General features: G+C 39.9%; 1 protein-coding gene across 1 annotated transcript in view; it reads right to left on the bottom strand.

Moving 5' to 3' along the window:
* Window positions 1-6,194: 6,194 nt before the first annotated feature.
* adgrv1 (adhesion G protein-coupled receptor V1) overlaps window positions 6,195-19,329 on the bottom strand; it is a 116,681-nt gene continuing 103,546 nt past the window's right edge. The window contains exons 93-95 of the mRNA XM_085475126.1: window positions 13,414-13,599; window positions 9,999-10,176; window positions 6,195-6,640 (exon numbers count right to left, since the gene is read on the bottom strand). Of these exons, the coding sequence (XP_085331252.1) occupies window positions 6,522-6,640; window positions 9,999-10,176; window positions 13,414-13,599 (483 nt within the window). The 3' untranslated portion in view covers window positions 6,195-6,521. The remainder of the gene's footprint in view (window positions 6,641-9,998; window positions 10,177-13,413; window positions 13,600-19,329) is intronic.

The raw sequence follows: 19,329 nt of genomic DNA, 5'->3' as shown, positions 1-19,329 counted from the left end.
AAATGGAGGACTTTAATGAGCACTCGGTTTGTGAAAATGTGAGCACAGTGGCCCTGGTGAGTATGAGAGGAGTTACGAGAGTCAATGCGCTGACTTTTATATGGATGTCAACATGGATAAAAACATGCCTACGCACCCAGATCCCAGATATCGGGGCAGCCAAACAGCACAGTGAGAACAAGAGTGACATGATATGAGAGTCCAGCTGGCTGTATAAAGGCTCTGCCTTTACAACCCCTCGATGGACACGATACCATGGACACTGTTAATAATAGCTATACAATAAAAAGTGATCAGAAACAGAAGCTGTGAAGTCTCCCCCGCTCTGAGCCGCACAGCTTCTTTCAATCCGCCTGCTGTGGGAATTTGCGGATGGGAGGTGTCGAGCCACGTCTCCTTTTTTGGCCGTTATTTTTCGGACTCCCTTAAAATACCACTTGCATTGAGCTGCTCACCGAACTAAGGATGGTTGAAGAATTTTCCAAAAAGAATGATCGTACCTTTGCTTCTTCTATTTTTGAAGGTTTTTTTTCTTTCTTGGTTTGGGTTGTTACAAAACTGCCAGCCATATAACAGGAAGCATACTGTCTCAATATTGTAAAAAAATTACTTCAGATGTTTTCTTGTGGGTTGAGATATATCAGTAAGCTTGTACTTATCTGTATATACAATTTGACTTGCCTGACACCACTTCCCTCAGAGCTGCTGCCCTGGGCGCTTCCCATACATGCCAAATTGGAGCCAAAACTTTAAAGAATCACAAACAGACTGCTTGGTATGGTCGAGACGTGCTAGATTAATTTATTATCAGTCAAATACAGTTCTTGTCAGCCTTTTAGCTTGTTAGCTCATCGATTTTACTCCTGATTCCTTCTCCCTGCTGGCTTTTAAGATACTCACTGCAGAATTTTGGTGAGGCAATTACACAACTTTTAGGTACAGTTAGAGTTATCCATCCATCACTATTATGTCAGCAAACTGAGTAAAGCATTTCATAACGTTTCATTACAAGTTTCATGTATCCAAGAGCTTAATGTTGTGTCTAGAAGATAAAGATTGATAGTGATTTTGTTGCCATATCTTCTGATGTTGATGTGGGCTGTGCTCTGTGGCTTGCTAATATTTGAAATGATTAAATACTCTAAGTTTTTAAAAAAACAATCCTTCGAAACGAATCTACAAAACATTGCCACTGAATCCTTTTATTGTAATGTACTGCAAATCTTATATAAAGGCAGTCTATTTACTTCAAGACTCGGCTGGAGAAAGTCAAAGTCTTCACCCAGGCGCCCAAGAATAAACACATACTCAAAGTTTTCAATCTCTGTGACACTGCTGGCACGGATGAGGCCACCGGATATCCTCCAGGAGCGGTTGATGATGTCAGAAACACCAGCGCCATGGTGTTGAGTGCCATGTAATTGACGGTACATGACAAGATGGTTTAAGTCACTTCGGCTTGTTGATGAACAGAAAGAGAATCATGTTCTGATCTCATTAAGGAAAAGGTCATTATTTTCCATCCTGCAAGCGTGCACGCATCCATGCGAACTGATGCAAGTGCTTGTTTGACTCCTATCCTCATTGAGCTCATTGTCCGTTTCCTCCCACGGACACGTGCTGAGATGGATAGATAGTTTAAACATATGCAAACACGTGTGCTACAAGATCAGCGTGTCCTCGAGAGACGTGTTTGCGTTCAGCCTTGTGTGACTAACCGTGTGTCTTCTCTCCTTAAATGCAACTTTCTGTCGATGAGAAACTTCCGCTGACTCTGTTCTCTCCTTGTTTATCCTCTGTGGTGTGTTTCAGGGAAGGCTGACAGGAGCATGGGGAATGTGGTGGGAGAACAAGCCCCATGTGCGTAATACACAGATTCACACATGATTAGTAACGGCATAAATCATCTGCAGCTGAACTCGTCTGGATTTTGAGGTTAGCGATGCAGGCAGTTGTGCTGGCTCTGCGTCTTTTCTGCCGAAAACTGAAAAAGGGTCTGAGTTGAATCTTTTAGATCCTCTTATTATGAAGAGAAAACTTATGTTAACCCATCTGCTTCTTAACTTGATCCCATGTTGACTGCCTCACCTCTATAATCAACTTGCACAACTTTCAAATTACCTCTAAGCGAGTTATTGATTATCCAACAGACATCACTGTTGATCGAATTACACCTAAGACACAATATCTTAGGGATGCTTACAGCGATTAGATGTAATCTGACACTTGCACAGTTGTGGTAGACACTTTAATTACCCTGTGGAATATGAGTTTTCCCTGCATGAACCTTAAATAATGACACAGCAGGTCATTTTAAGGGTAAAACCGGTGGCACAGGTCGACTTTGTGTGTTTTTTACTCCTCCACCGACTTCTCCTTTCACTCTCCCCACACACTCCCCAGAACAGAGAATCTACTGTGAGGCTTTACTGTATGGGTGGGACTGGGTCATTATCCTATTGGAGTCTGATCTCAGGTGTTGCATGTACCAGTAAAATGTCAGACTCGATTATTCTCACCTGAACACCATACTTGTTCAGAGACCACAAAAGTGAGGAAACACGCGATGACGTTGACATTTATCGTGTAGAGAAAAGAACAAAGAAAAGAGGTTAAAAACTGAAAGATCATGTTTCAGAAGCTTAAACCCTTCTCACTGAAATTAAAGATTACTGTTATTCCTAAGGACCATTGCCATAACAAACGTTCGTCATTCAGAGCATACAAATACACACCACGCCATGTCCTATTGTCTGGTGATATAACTGTCTTTTCTTCAGAAGGATATTGTGATATAGACTGTAGACAAAGGATGAATACACTCACTCTGATGTCACTCACTGGTTTGTGGAGTTGCATTTACGCAGCTTCATGAAGTCACCAGCAATTTTTTTTTTTTACACACAGAATTGACCATATTTAGAGGATGGGGTGGGGTGGTTAGCAGGTAAAGCTCACAAGCCTGTTTAGCGAGGTGGATCCATACACTGCATCACATAGACACGCATGCCTGCTGATTAGTGCTAACAAATTCAAGAATTTCACTCACTATTACTGGGTTACAGATAAGTGTGCCAAGTGTTGGCAGGAGGGATCCTTGTTTTCACGTTGTGTGTGCCAAATTCTGATCGTACCTGAATGCTGCTTCAGAAATTGAGAAGCATATAAAACATTGTAATTCATACTAAAGTTGAATTAACTATCAATTTACCATTTAATAAAGTTGATTACAAAGCATCATCCAAAACTTCCTCAATTCCTCACGTACAAGGTCTCGAATAACGAGACAACATCTTATCTCAAAGCTCTCATAGTACCATACCAGCCCAATAGAGCTCTTTGCTGTCAGAGTGCTGGCTTGCCTGTGGTTCCTACAGTATTTAAAAGTAGAATGGGAGGCAGAGCCTTCAGGTTTCAGGTCCCGCTTCAGTGGAACCAGCTCCCAGTTTGGATTCAGGAGACAGACACCTTCTCTACTCTTAAGATTAGGCTGAAAACTTTCCTTTTTACTCTATGTGTTTATACACCTCTCTGCATTTAATCATTAATTATTTTTCAACTCTGGGTTTCTTCTACAGTGTGTCTTTAGCCCTGTCTCCCTCCCATCAGGCCCAATCAAATGGCGCCTTTCCCTGAGGCTGGTTGTGCCAGAGGTTTCTGCCAGTTAACAGGGAGTTTCTCCTTCCCACTGTCACCAAGTGTTTGCTTATAGGGCGTTGTCTGATTTTTGGGGTCTTCTTTGTAATTTTGTCTATTATTGTAGGGTCTTTACCTTGCAATATAAAGCACCTTGAAGTTGTTGTGATTTAGCACTATATACATAAAACTGAATCTGAATCTGCATTAACTGTATTAAAAATACAATAGGAACCAATAGGTGCCAACACCAAAAACATTGCCAGTAGGTCCAGTTCAGTGACACATTAGCTGCCTGCTTCTTCCACCTGTCACTTTAAGTGGTCACACTGTTTAAACTTTAAGCCCTGGGTGAGTTATACAGTTGCATATCCCTGTACAGTTCTGCTGAAGATTTATAAACCATTTTCCCCTCTGCTATGCTGTAAACATGTGTAATGCATCTATATGTTATGTTAACATGGGAACTTGCCAACAGACTCACTTTCAGAGCAAGCCTCATGTGGCCATGTGTGGAATTGCAATTTTCTGCTGCCAGTGGCTTCATTTTCCAGTGCAGGAAATTACCGATTGGTACCGTGAAAGGCAGTTTTCTCCAGTTGTGACAGACCTTCCTTTGAGGATGCAGTGACTCACTGAGAGCTAAAGTCCCGATTCACCACTGGGGCATACATAGAGACAGACTGCAAGCGATCTGTGAATCAGCTGTTGCCTAGTTATCTGCTATCTAAAGACCAGAGGCTCAGGGGTGAGAAGAGACCAAGGACTCCAACATAAACATGTTTGTCTGCAGTCTGGCTGGTGGGTTGGGACATCATGCTGTCTGCTGTGGCTGTTTAATTACTTCCCACCCCCCAGTTAAGCTCTGCTCATCTAATCTCAGACTCTGTGAAGCAGGCTTCTGGCAGCAAACTTATTACTTTTTATGGGGCACCAAATCAGCGCCTTACGAATCTGAAAATGTCTTGAGACATCCTGTGCTCAGGAACAAGCAACTCCACACTAACACATTTAATCAGCCTGAGCCTGAGCTACGGTTTTATGTCTAAAATCAGCACATGTAATCATATATTTAAAAATACTACAAAATATGCTATGTGCACTGGGACTGGAGTTACATCAGTTAGTATTTGTTGTAGCCTCCATAGCCCTAACATGCTCTTTCATGTTTTGCTCACACTCCACCTCTCCAAGTATCACGAAATGTGGTAATCTTTGCATCTCTCTTGATGTTGCTAACAGGCAAACAATGCAGCTTACAGGACATATAATGGAAATATGTCATGTCAAATGTAAGCCAGGCAGCAATAATGCATGAATGGGTTGCATGTTAGACGCTTCCCTTAGAAGGGGGGGAAACAATAAAACAGGCTGAAGGAAATGTAGATGACAATTAAAAGTTAACGGCACTATTACAGACTCAGCTGCTGCGGGAGAAAGCGATCCCCCAGAGCCGCTGCCATTAAACTGCAGAGTACCATTTTGTTAAATGAAGCAATGACTTTTTTGCTCATTACAACGTGTTCCTTCAAATCCCACGAGTAAAGCCTCTCACTAATGTGAGAGGATCAATCTAAAGCACACGCCATGGGAAGAAAAGCAAAAAACTGAAAAAGCAATCAATAATAAAAATATTGTCTTTCAAGTGAAAGCGTCTGAGAAAACTTTTCCACCCATCATTATTGGAAACATTTGTTCAATTCTTCTCCCTCTGGGTCAAAATGCCACGGGGTTTCCAGCCATGCCATCTCGCTCCAACAAGGAAAGCTGTACCAGCAGATATCATTTATAGATACCACAGTCGCTTCCTGAATAAGGTAAACTATTTCATCAACACCAAGCTATCAGTTACTGTCAGGGTGGGACTTTATCTGGGAAGCTCATTAAGGTCAAAAGATGCACACTTCTTATTGCTGAAGCTCTCCTCTTATCAGCTGGGATCATGGCCACAATCAAGCTCCACCCATCCTGGAAGTTGTAATGAAGAAGGTGGATTGATGATTGTCACATTGTTCAAAATCCAAGCGTGTCTGCTGTCTCTTCTTTGTTTCCTCTTGCGAATCTCACACTTGTCCACTCCTATTTTGCAGTAACAGTAAGTCTGTTGTGCTGCCAACTTCCAAGAGGTAGGTTTAAACGTTGGGCTGATGAAGGAAAAGGCAGAGCAAAGGTCAGGTAGATGACGGTTTCCAAGAAGTTGCCTGAATGTGGAGTATGTCTTTGTAGATTTACACTCACTGACTCTTTAGGGAGTATAGTTCGCACATTAGATTCAAATGTGACTGAATAGCTTGCATAGCTCAACCGTTACAGTACTGTGGATATTTGCTGCCTCATATTTTCACACACTCATTCTTCACTCAGTGCAGATACAAGCAGATCTCCCGAAGGTGTGGGATGAGTTTGTGAAATTCCTGCAGGGAGTTACATAATGACACAAATCCTTCCTTGTGAGAGTGTGACCTCTGGGACCCCATAGTGAAAGACCCGCTCACTGGTAGCAAGCTGTCTCTTAGTGTTAAGTTATGAGACGTAAAAATGAAATCAGAACATGCAAATACAATTCATGTGGTACATTATTTATTGACAAAGTTACACAATCTACATTCTCTATCTTTGCCTAGGTCTCTACAGAAAAACAAAACAAAACAAAATATACATTCAGAAACAAGAGCGTTTAAAAAATTAATTTAGTAAAACATTTATTCGTATTTGTGAACACTAGTACAGTAAAAATCCCATACAGTATCAAACATCTATATGAAAACCATCTATTCAAAAACTGTTTTAGTGCAAAGGATTTTACAATATAAAAATACTGTCTTGTAATCTTTATTTGTGATATGAAAAATAGAGGGACGTGGGATCTGTGTGAGGTGTGAAGGTTAGAGGTGTGTGTCGGCGATGGGGATACGCCGAAGCTCAACTATCTGGGAGTTGGTTACGCTCCCTCCGTCGTGGCTTCCTGGTATGGACTCGTTATCGCTGACATTAAGGCCGGTCCCTAAAAAGAAACAAAAAAACATTGCATTTTTATCAAAAATATGATACGTTGTATTTTTTTATACATTCTATTCTGCAGTATATTCACGTGCATTTTTCTTCTTATAGCACTTAGTAAGTTGGACCACCTAATACCCACTATAATCGGTCCTTATAGAGCAAATGATCTATTTTGCTCTATTATGAAATCATCCCTGCATGTCATGAACTCTGGGATATCAAGTCTGATCAGTCATGGTAATGAGACGTGAAGGGAACAGGCTAACATGCTTGGACTGGAGGCAGGTAGAGAAACAAAATAATTCATTATATGTTAATGGGTAAACCACGTAACTGCATGTTGGTAAAACATAATCAAAAATATGTTAAACACATGCTTTTTAAAAATGCAAAACTGGACTTGTTTTTTATAAACGCTTGGGCTGCTACAGATTTTATCTGAATAAAAACATCATCAGACTTGTTCTTTTGTGCTTTGGTGACTTCTGGATGCTTTCAGCTTGACATACTTGAGAAGAGTTGGATAATGAGCGCCAACGTTGCTGGATTTGCACTGAAACTCACCCAGCGATGATTGCAAAATAAGATCCTTCAAACCTCCATCCTATGCCGTGTTAATGATCAGCTCTAAGTTGTACAAAACAGCACCGGGCGCAGGTGCCGAGATAAGAGCGTGCACCTCGATATGTGCTTAATGGTTCACGATCAAACAAAGTGCGAAGACCCAGATTACTGCAATACTTGCTGACCCCTGTCAGCTGGAACCCTATTATGTAATTATAATAGGAAAATTATCTTTACTGCTGACTGAGTGCTTGAGATTAGCCCAGGTTATAAGTTCAGCACGGCTGGTACGAGCAAAGAGAAGGTCAGGGGAAGTATGAAATGAAAGAGTGTCCTTTGTGACTGGTGGAGCAAAAAATGATAATTTAATGACAGAGTTGAGATGTAAACAGATAACATCAGCGCAGTATCGAGTTTCACGAAAACATCTTTTAACAGAAGTTTCAGATTTACGCTTCATTTTGCACACAGCAAAGATCAACTACAGGAACTTTTATTTACCTTTATTTTCTTGAGGCCATGCCAAAGATCTGGATAGAGCCAAACACTTTGACTTAATTAAACCTTGCAAACTTCCCTCCTTACCACGCTGAATAATATGAGAGATTACTTCATAGCGCTGAGTTTGCTGTGGGGACCAATAAATTCCCTGGCATGTCTCTTGCATCCCGGAGGTTATTCAAAGTCAAACATCACAACAAATCAGGACAGCAGGTACTCTTCGAGAAACAGAGAGAGTGAAATGGAGAGTGACAGAGACACAGTGGCTCTGCTTCACCCTGTCACCACACAAACAATAAGAGGATAAGAACCTCTCTCTCTGTCTAAGTTTTTAACTTTCACATAAATGCATCTATCAACATGCCTGCTGTTAATTTGACTCTCCACAGCTACAAGTTTTGCTTTTAAGGGGTTTCTTCAGTATAGTGGAGCCTGGTGTGGTTTTCGAGACTGAAAAGTCAGGTATTGTATGACCCAAACAGAACAAGCTTTCTCACAAAGTCAGATAAAGCTGCAGGACTGTAGCTTGCAATGCCGTGAAAGCTGCCAAAAGCCTGGCTTGTTGAAGAACTGTTAATGATTACTGTACTTCCTCTGAAAACTATTTCTCTTTCCCTGAACCCCAAGAGATTACCTGTGAAATTCAGTGTGACCTGCCACAGTCCCATTAACTTTGGAGTCTTATCAGGTTGGTCTATCTCGACTATGTATTTCTTATCCCTTCCAGAGTAATCGCAATTTTAGAGGACCAGCCACTTATTCTTTCCATGACGTGACACCAAAGCTGTGAGAGATATTCTTGCTGCTGCAATAGTTAGCTGCTCATCAAGAGTCCTCGTTATAGGTTGGGAATAACAATGACTGACGATGAGCTGAAACAGTAGGTTTTTTACCCGTTAAATGGGTAACATTAACCTAGTTTGCTGACATATTGGCATCCCATTTTGTAATGTCTTTTATATTACTGAGATTTAACACTAGCGGCTGACTGCATGATGTACAGGTAAGACTTACAAAAGCATCTAATACAATATTAACTATACTCTTTTGTATGTTTCAGGCACGACTTTCAGACTGTCTGCAGTGGATGACCTTGATTTCAGACGTGTGGAAACGGCTCATTCGGACACTGTGAAGCAAAGTCTCAATGATTTGAATAGTGTCTGTGTGTTTACATGAGCTGGTTGTGTATTGATGAGCAGGCTAGGCCCTCGGTTCATTAAACATGGATGGCAATAGAGGAAAAATGACAGCTGAGAGACTTAAGGTCAACAAATGAATGACAAAGCAGAAGTGATACTGCTGGATTAATGGATGCATTAGGCACTGTTAGATGCTTTATGTATGTACAGGGTATAATAATCACAAACACATGCACACACATATATACACACAGACACTCAAACACACCACACACACTGTGGCATTTAATCACAGGCTGATTTTTATCATCTCTCGTTCTCTGTTATCGTTCAATCTAAATTTTAGGAAGTCATAACATCTTTTTCTGCTTTTAGGCTACGGTCACACTCGGGGAAAGAAATGATTGGCTACTGTTGCACAACCAAAATTACAGCGACTGTGTGCAATCAACTTCTGATCTCTATGCTTTTGAAATGGTTGCTTCAAAGATGTGGACCAGGTCTGAGTATGCTTGCAGTCAGACGCCATCTCCAAACTGACTTTGATGCATCAAGATGGTGATAAAACAGGGATATAATGGCAATAAGGTGGAGTCAGACTGCTATCAGTTTTAGACTAAACTGGGTCAATCTGTTTTTGAAAAAAACAAACAAACATCAGAACATCAGAAATGCAATGCTGAACCGGGCCCAGAGCTGGACTTAGGCAGAATCTACGCATCAGGTGTGACTCTGTCAGCCACAGACTGGACCAAATGTAAACAGATGGTAATTTATAATTTATAAACTTATAAACACATAGATGTAAGCAACTGCAGGTTGGGGGTGCTGCATGCTTGGCCTCTGGCAAACCAGTTGCTAGAGCTACCTGCAAGCACTCCCGGACATCAAAAAACTGGATCCAATCACTTCCCAGCCATTAATTTTATCCTGGTCACACAGAGGCTGTTGTCCTGTTTTTACTGTCTGACTGAGACCTACCACACAACTGGTGAAATTGGATTTATTTCTCAAGCATACTGTGTTTGTCCTTTTATGTCAAAATATTTAGTGCAGCAAAAACACCCAAAGGAATATTCAGTATCAAATTGTGTTTCTGACACTTGCTTCCTGTGTAATCTGTTGAAAGGTATGTAGTATAGTTCTCCTCACCTGTTTTTAAGGCAAATATGAGGTCGTCAAACTCCTGTGAATCCTCATCTGCAGTGACCAGGTTGGTGTTGATGAAGCCTCCCTCGGTGGTGTACGTCTCCATCACAGGACTGGGCTTAAACACACTGCTGGGCTGAATGCTAGGCCGCAGTGACGTTCGCTCCCAGTCTGCTGAAACCTGATAGATAAATGTGTATTTAAATAGACAAGCCAAAAAATCACCAAATATAACATAGAGTCCAAATAAGTCGGGATGCTGTGAAAATGCAAATAAAAACAGAAAGAAATAATTAGAAATTCTCAGAAATGGATATTTTATTCTTACTAAACATATTAAATGTTTAAACTGAGAAACTGTACAATTGGGTGATTTTTGAACACACACATAAAAACAACAACCTAACTGAGGAGACCAGTAGCTGGACCTTTGAGAGAGGAGTGTTGTCCCACTCTTGCTGCTCAACAGTCCTGGATCTATTTTGTCACAGTTTTCCTTTTATTGGTGAAAGGTTTGGACTGCAGGCAGGCAAGTTCAGCACCTGCACTCTTCTACTATGAAGCCACGTTGTAATACAGTGCACACACTAATACAGTGTACTACAATGCAGTTTAGCATTGTCTTGGTGAAATAGGGCTAACGTGAACATCTGGATGGAAGCATTAAAACCTGTATATACCTTTCAGCATTGTTGGTGCTTTTCTAGATACAAATGCCAAATCCATAGGCAATGCTGCATCCCAATACCATCAGAGAAGCAGAGTTTCCAGTGGGTGTTGACAAAAAGCCGGATGGTTCCTCTCCTCTTTAGTCTGGAGGATGCAGTGTCCGTGTTTTCCCAAAAGAATTTCCATTCGTCCGACCATTTGTTTTCCATGTTGCCTCAGTCCATTTTAAATGAGTTTTAGCCCAGACAAGAGGACACCATTTCTAGATCATGCTCACATATTCTTCTTTATGATAGAGTTTTAACCTGCATTTGTGAATGGCACAGTGAACTGTGTTCACAGAAAATGATTAGTGGAACCGTTCCTGAGCCCAGGGCAGGGATTGCAGGGATTTCCATGACAGAATAAAACCTTTTTTTTTAATGAAGTGTTGCCCGAGGGCCCAAAAATCACAGGAATCCAGTATTGATTTTTGGCCTTTTCTCTCATGGACAGAAATTCCTCCAGATTGATGATGAGACATCAACATCTTTTTCAGCAATTACCTGCAATACCTTAACCCTCTCGAGGCAGGCGTTGCAAATTTTCAAAAGTTAAAAACTAACAACCTGATTACCCCACATACATATTTTATGAGCTTTTTTTACTCAGAAGTACCACTGCAGGACTTGGTTGTGCATTAGCAACTAAAACTTAATTTGAGCCTGAGAGGGTTAAACAGCTTTTTTTTTGCAGATTGGTGAACATCTGCCCGTCTTTAATTCTGAGAAACTCTGCCTCTCTAAGATGCTCCTTTTATACCCAGTCATTTCACAGATCTGTGGTCAGTTAACCTTATTAGCTGCAAATTGTTCCTCCAGGTGTTTCTGTTTAGTACCACTTACATTTCCAGGTTTTTGTAGCGCCTATCTCATCTTTGAAGATATATTCCTGCAATCAAAGTCAAGTCGAGCTAATATTATGCCTAAAATGATACATTTTCTCAGTTTTCTAAGTTTGATATGGTTTCCGTAGTGTTTTGTGAATAAAATATGGGTTTATGAAAGTTTATGAGCTGTAAAAAAAACATGAATCTTTAATGTAACAAACACACAAAAAAAAAAACCAAAACCAGGATAAACTGAGGTCAAACATATACTCGCATATGCAAACAGTAATCATGACTGTGATGAATTTGGGTTGTGTAGAGTGCATGGTGTCAAAGCACCCCAAAGAATTAAAGTCATCCCACAGGGTCAGAGTGGGTGCAAGGGGTGAAAGTGAGGTCAGTGTAGAGTTTCTTACTGAATCATACTAACGGCTATACAAATGGCATCTTGTCTGTGTATATAGAGGGTTTTTTCAAGATGAATGTCCGTGCATTAACACAACAAATCACAGAAGTTACTAGAAAGAACAAAAGAAATGCAAAAGAGAGGAACCAGAAGATATCTCTTTTATTTTGACCTCAAGAACCAGATTATTCCATTATCTCATCGTGTTTTCTGTTGTATTAATTCATTATGAATGTCTCATCTGTTCATGGACATGCATAAACGTGGGTACGTGTTGTACAAGCTTCTCAGGCTTGCTGTTACCAGTACAGAGTGTACGGGTGAGGTGAATTAAGCACCACCAGGCACTTCAAATCTGTCACATCCACTTTGGAGGGCTGTAGTGATTAGATGAGGCCAATATGCTAGTCACCACCTGCAATATGTGTTCTTATACTTGTTACCTACTTTTTTTCCTTTTCTAATTTCCTTTCAAGCGGTCCATTTCTCTCAGACACACACACACAAAATCCAGAATCTACCCCTAGTGCTGCTTTTCTCAGGGGTCTCTAACTGCACCTTTCTTTCTTGGGCTGTAACCAAATCTTTAAGAGGCGAGAGTGTGCTCTCATGAATAAAACAAGATTACCGGATTCCTACGTGTGGAGAGAGAGATCGAGAGAGAGAAAGGGAGGGTGGATTTCCCAGGGGAAAAGAAGCCCCCCCCCCACAACACCGACCCGCCACCCTTGTTTTTTTTTCTCTGTCCTTCCTTCACACCAGCTCAGTCCTTATAGGGTATTCTCCAGAGTACGACTGGCAGAATTAGTGTAGCAGTGTGTTTGCGTAAAGCATGTTTTCTGTGCTTGCAAGCAATGCGCAAGTCTAACAGAAGGGTCACAAAACCACAAAACAAGTTGATGGGGCTGTTAGCAGGAGAATCAGTCTGAAAAATCTAAGTGAATCAGTATGAATGTGCTAGAAATGTAAACTAGACAACGGCGAACGTGCAAACGAGCCGTGGGAAACAGAGTTAAAGAAGAATAAGCAGAAATAAGTTTAGTCTTAAAAACTAAATTTCACAGTAGTTTGACACAGAAGTTCCTCAAAACAAATGATTACTCTATCATGTAATCCATGGTTGTCACTATGGTTTCTTCTCGTCATCACCACATCTGCTATTCAAATGCAAGATTTCTACACATTTCTAACAAACTCAACCACAAACTGTAATGGATGTGTGGTCAGAATGGGAGTTAAAGTCATCATCAGACCTCAACAGTCTGGATGGGGAACAAAATCTTTTCTTTTCATGCCTGAAATGAGGATTTCTTAATCAGTAAGTCAAATACAAATGTGAAAAGTCCAGGCATCAGAGATTAGGCAACACATGCACGATAACTGCTGTAAATCTGTGTAACCAACTATTCCCATATGTCAGCCTTTGATTGCATAAGCGTGTCAATGTGATGACAATGTAAGCTCTGTATGTGTACCTCTTCCATGGCACTGATGAGATTTTGAGTTGATTTGCTGATGTCGCCTCCCACAGGGGTGGGTCCCATTCCCTGGTACATAGAATCCGGCCTATCCTGTCCACTCATCTCAACTGTGTAACTTGCTTTAGTTGGCCAACACAGCTGGTTGTGCATGATGAAGTACACAGCAAACACATACAAGCCCTGTAGAGAAAGCAGTGGGGAGAAAAATTCAACATTAGGAATAAGTTATGGCTCTGCTCTTCAGTATGATTAATCTGAAATCTGTAATACTGCCGGCTCAATCAATCTGCAGTGGCAGGCTTGGAGGGTAAAAGAACCAAACGATCCAAAAAAGTGCATCACAAATTCATTAGACCACCTATCATAAAAGCAAAAAGACATAAATATTTTAGAAATCTGTCAAAAGATAAAAAATTATATAGCTATTCCTTAAACCCATTTTCTAAGAACACTTACAACATACTCATCAAACAAACCTAATTTTCTATTCAAGAATTCAAGTAAATAACTGTACTTTTGGAGCTTAATTAAAAATAATAATGTGCTTTACTATTCTTTTCCAACTGTTTTGTAAAATAATAAAATTATGAATGAATAATAAAATTAAATAGATTTTAGCATAAAAATATTGTTTGGATTAAAGAGCTTGCACATAACTAGTGGATTAACCATTACCAGAACTGTTGATTTAGATCAGCTGTGGCTTAAACCTCACACTCAGTGGTAGTCTAATAGATTTGTTAAGCTCTGTACATATTACATAAACATATGTGATATTAAATAATACTATACTCATTATTATTTTTGTGCAGCGTGTTGCTGTTGCATTCCGAATTAAACTTCTTTCACTTCTTTCAGCATGATTACTGAAGCATTACTTCACCACTGGGGCAGTGACATCATTGGCATACTGGTATTTCTGCCTCCTCCACTTCTTCATCATTACCATTATCTGCTTGGTCAACAGCACCAGGATGCGAATTACCCCAAAACACCAGGGCGTCAAATACCATGAATCCAGCCCATATTTCACAACACCCATCATCGGGCGATGATGGCAGCCACAGACAGAGACGGAACACACAAGAGCGCAAACCACAAGCGTGTGTGAATACAGGCCAACACGGACCTATTAAAGACGTTTACACATGGGGAGAGAAAGTACGTTTTTGGACAACACGGAAGAAAATAATGAATATAGTAATAAAATATGTTTAGGCAAAACCTGACGGACTGATTGTTTCATTGATAAAACCAAATGTAAACACTTTGCTTTTTTGTGAAAATAAATATCAATCTGTCAGTGTGTGTGTGTGTGTGTGTGTGTGTGTGTGTGCGCAACTCCCCAACTTATTCAAATCCTTAAATCAAACTTTGTGACATAAGGTTCGTGTCTGTAATTAAGCTTCAACTTTCCTGGCAGAGCAATCAACGTTACTCATCTCGAGTTTATTGACAGAACGGGATTATAAGCAGCCTGGATGGCCACAGTAAACATTAATAGGAAGAGAGCAGGAACAGTAAATCAGAACTGTGTGTTTATGGGGGCACTATAAAACTGGAATATCCAGATTATGAGAAGGAAAGAAAGCCTGTTTATAAGCTCACTGGAGACCTTGCAGGTTAAAAACAGTGCAGTATACTCCGCTGTTTTCTGACACAGTGACTTAAACAGATTAGTGAATCGTACACTGTGTTCCCATAAATTAGTGTGCCTTGTAGGTAATTGTGCATGAATTGCAAAATGAGAGCTTTAAACCATGTCCTTTAGTAAATGGAACACTTCATGGCTAGGAGCTATGTTCAGGGATATGTAAAGTCATAATGATGTTATGACCTTATATTTGGATATATATATTTGGATTTTCTGCGTATAGCTTGAAGAAGGTAATTAGTCTTCCTTTGTGTGTTCGCATGTAACATGGAACAGAAAGCAGCTAGGTGTGTATTCATATATGGGTGTGTATGTCTTTATCCATGAGCATTTCTCCATTACAACAGCACCGTGGGTGATTAGCACAGATCATTAGCAAGCTGTGTGGCCTGAGGAACAGGCTTAACAGCCATAGGTAAGTTATGTAAGTGTTCCCTGATCGCTGAGTCCATGTCTTTGGAGATCGAAGGCAAAGTCCAAAAGAGGACACTAAGGACGGGATGGTGTTGAGGGATGTGAAACGGACCGTGAGAAGGAGCATTTGATTGTGTTGGATACAACCCTGTTTAAAATCATTTGGGGTGCTGAGCAAAATGTACATATGAAAGCAATGATTTGCATGATTGAAATCATAATGATCCTGACATTTAAAGAAGACAAAGACAACATGGACAACAACAACTCTTTAAATTGAAATATTTTCCCATTCTTAGGTGGAGGATTTAAGCTGCTCAACAGTTTGGTGCTCTCTTCACTGCAGTGTTGTTTCATAATGTGCCAGCTTTTTTTTCAACAGGTAACAGACCTGGACTGCAGGCAGGCTATTTTACAAAAGGGCCACGCTGTTGTAATACAAATGTAGTTTGGTGGTGTCTTGTTGAAAGAAAACAGTTGCTGGATGGTAGCAGACATTAAGAGTTCCTTCAGATACTGGTAACTTATTCATGCTAGGTGCACTAACACCCTCATGCTGGCTTTTGAAATGTGTGCTGATAACAAAGTTGATGGTCCCTTTGTGTTCATCCTGGAGGAAGTGCAGGCATTCACAAAAAGAATCTCACATTACTGCCATTTGTGCCATTTTTGGCTTTCTCCTTTGTGTACAGAGATACACAAAGGATCTTACATTTCAGAGATGACAAAATCCTCAAATTCTTTTTAATTTCATATTTAGTTCTCAATTTTTCAAATTATTTGCAGGGTTTATTTAAGCTGCTTCTCTTTTATGGTCTGTTTCCTAACATTTTCAAAACATGTCGCCCGCATCAACCTTAAAATGAATCAAATCAAAAACAATAAAATCTCATAGTTTGACATGTTGCCTTTGTGCTACTTTAAATTAATTATGGTGTTTAAATAATTTGCAAAGTTTTGAGTACAATTTTACACAGCATTCTGTTTTGTGGGTTTTTAAGTAGGGCGTTTAAAAGTGACAACAGCAACGAGCTAAAGAAATGTACTGCTTGTCAGGGGTAAGACAAAGGGCAAGATGATAAAATTAGAAAACTGAAATAATTAAAAAATAGCTCTCGAGTTTTCTGACTTCTTTCAAAGTGATTAAATATACTAAACTGCATCAACTGCAAAAAGTGCTGTGTCCGCAGATTTTTCTGTGCTTTCTGTGCTAAAAGAAAAAGAGCTGTTTGACCGAAACCCTAAATACTTCCAGGCTTCACACGGCTAATTGCCTACCGCTTTCTTTTCCATAAAAATATACACATATCCTGTGTCCTATTTTTAGCCAGTGCCAAGGCTGAATGTGCAAGTGGGGGTTGAATTGAATTGTAATGAAGCATGGTCCTGCTTCACAGCTGTGAGGCTTCTGACAGCACGGATACAGTGACGTAGTGTTTATCGGTACATCGAACGTGCAGTAGGAGATAATGAGGGGTTGTGCTGTTGTGATTTGATTATTGTCTTCTATTTCAGCATGATGTGACTGACAGCTGTATTATGTAAAAGGATGGATCAAAGGCTTGTAGAGAGAAAAGAAAACCCTGTGGCCTGTTGGCTAAAAAGTCACATTTTCCACAGTATAACTGCAAACATGTGATGTGTTTCACAGCTTGATTTTAACAGATACCCGGCTGGCAACAAGAGGTTGTTTTTACAGCACCTAACCAAAGAGCAATGTGGGCTCTGCAACAGACACTTGTGCACAGCTGCAGCTGTTTAATGGTGTTCAGTAATCAGCAGTTAACATCAACAACACCAATGAGGTAAATATGGAAAATTCTCTTAATGGAAAATTCGCGGCATGAAGGAAACAAAAAAACAAAAAAACAAGTGTACTTGACTTTGCAGCAGAGATGCACAGCCTAACAAATTCCAAGCTCACGGCATTGAAAACCTATGGGAAGGATAAGATGTTCAAAAATGCACTGGAATAATAATACTGGGAGAATAAGGCAGTCCTGTAGCACCGTGTCCTGAAAAATATCTCAGTTTAATTTCTTTAGTTAACCAAAAAATATTCCATATGGGTTTGAGTTCACAAAATCATGAAACAAAAGTAAGATTACTCTAGTTACCAAGTCATATCTGTTAAGAAATGTGACAATCATCATATTTTGTTAAATCTTGCTGTTCGAGTGTTCATGACAGAGAGTAAGTATCACAGTTGCTTTCTTTAAACTTTACTTTCTTTTTTCGATTTAGTCCCTAATGGAAGTTCTGCAGTGACACAAAATGATCAATGAGTCCTCTCACAGCAACGCTTTTCCTCCATCACCGCTAAACAAATTAAATGTGCTTTAAAAAAAAAACACATAACCCAAATCTTGCATACAAATAAATATGATAGCAGCCATGCTTCGTACATGGTTACAGCATCCTGACCTTTCTTTAGTGGTGCTTTGTAGAAAGTGGGTCAGATGAGTTTGTTTATGGCTAATCAATATCCTTGGACACAATGTACCTTTGGGACCCTTACCCGTTCCACTTTGATAAATCCCTACTTCTGGTACTTTTGGTGCAGACCCCAGAGGCTGCTGTTTTAGCTGGAACTTTGTATGAGGCACGGCTGAAAATCAATTGCAGCAGTTCTTTTTTTCCAGATGATACAAAGTTTGATAGAACTTGTCCTATCTGAAGTTAAAGTTAAGCTACATTTAAGTTGCTGAAATACAAATAGGGTAGCAAGAAGCTCTTTTTAGCTGTTACTGTACGTCGCCACCAAAAAGCCCAAAAGTCCTCATTTAGAGAGCAAAAGTGTTATCAAACTACTAGTCATCTGCCAATTAACGTAAAGAGGAGATTTTTATGTACTATTGTGTGGGCGGATGTATGTTTGTGTGACAGCAGTGCTAAGAACTTTGATAACTCAGGGGCCTAATGAGGGGGCCCAAGAACAAATCAAAGTATTTAGAGAGGAAACAAAGGCTATTAGTCTGAAATGTTTCTAAGTGAGAGGATTTTTACCCAGGTTAAAAGAAACACAAGTAGAACTGAGGAAATGTATTTAAAAACTTTGCATGTAAATTAACAATCACAAGTTCATTTTAAATAAAATCAAACTAGCTATGTGATGTCACAGGGATGGACAAAGTATTGCTGGTCATGAAGAAGTGTCGAGTGCGACAATGACCATTGCTGCTGACATCACTTCACTTCAGTCACTGGACTAACAGGAGATGTTTACTTATGTTAAGCGCTGTTGTCTTTAGCATGTAGATGCTACATATCAACATTGGTTGTCACAGACCTCTTGTGGCACATGTTACAGGCACATGGTGGTCTACCCGATCACTGCAAACATTTAGGGACTAGATAAGACAGAAAACAATCAATTGTGCAAAACTAAGCACAACTGATCCAGAAAGCTTCGTGGGCATCTTCTTAAAAAAACACACATTATGCATTAAACACTTCTACAAAACTAAACCTTTGCGCCAGAAAATGTATGATTTAGTAGGTTAAGTAAAATTGACAGAAGACAATTTAAAGACAAGTAATAAAGCTACTGATATGAATGAGCCACAGCTAAATCCTTAGTAACCAGAAGACAAAAGTTTTTAAAAAAATGTCTCAGTTACATGAGTAAGCATGTGTTTCCCTCACTAAGGACATAACTGAAGGCAGAAAAATCCACAAAAACTTGCACAATGTGTTCCAGAGTTCACGATGATATTGTTGCACAGGTTTTATATTTGATCATTAATGACCGTCCTCATTTTGTCCAGTTTCTTTTGAACAGGTGGAAATTGGTTATAGGGACTATATTTTTATTAAGCCTCTAGATTGAAGCCCAGCATCTA

This window comes from Copadichromis virginalis, linkage group LG12 (assembly GCF_057382275.1).
Source record: "Copadichromis virginalis isolate Kocher_CV1m ecotype Utaka linkage group LG12, C_Virginalis_male_GT1.1, whole genome shotgun sequence".
Taxonomy (NCBI): Eukaryota; Metazoa; Chordata; class Actinopteri; order Cichliformes; family Cichlidae; genus Copadichromis; species Copadichromis virginalis.
Note: the sequence above shows the minus strand (reverse complement) of the source record. Positions and strands in the feature narration are given on the sequence as shown.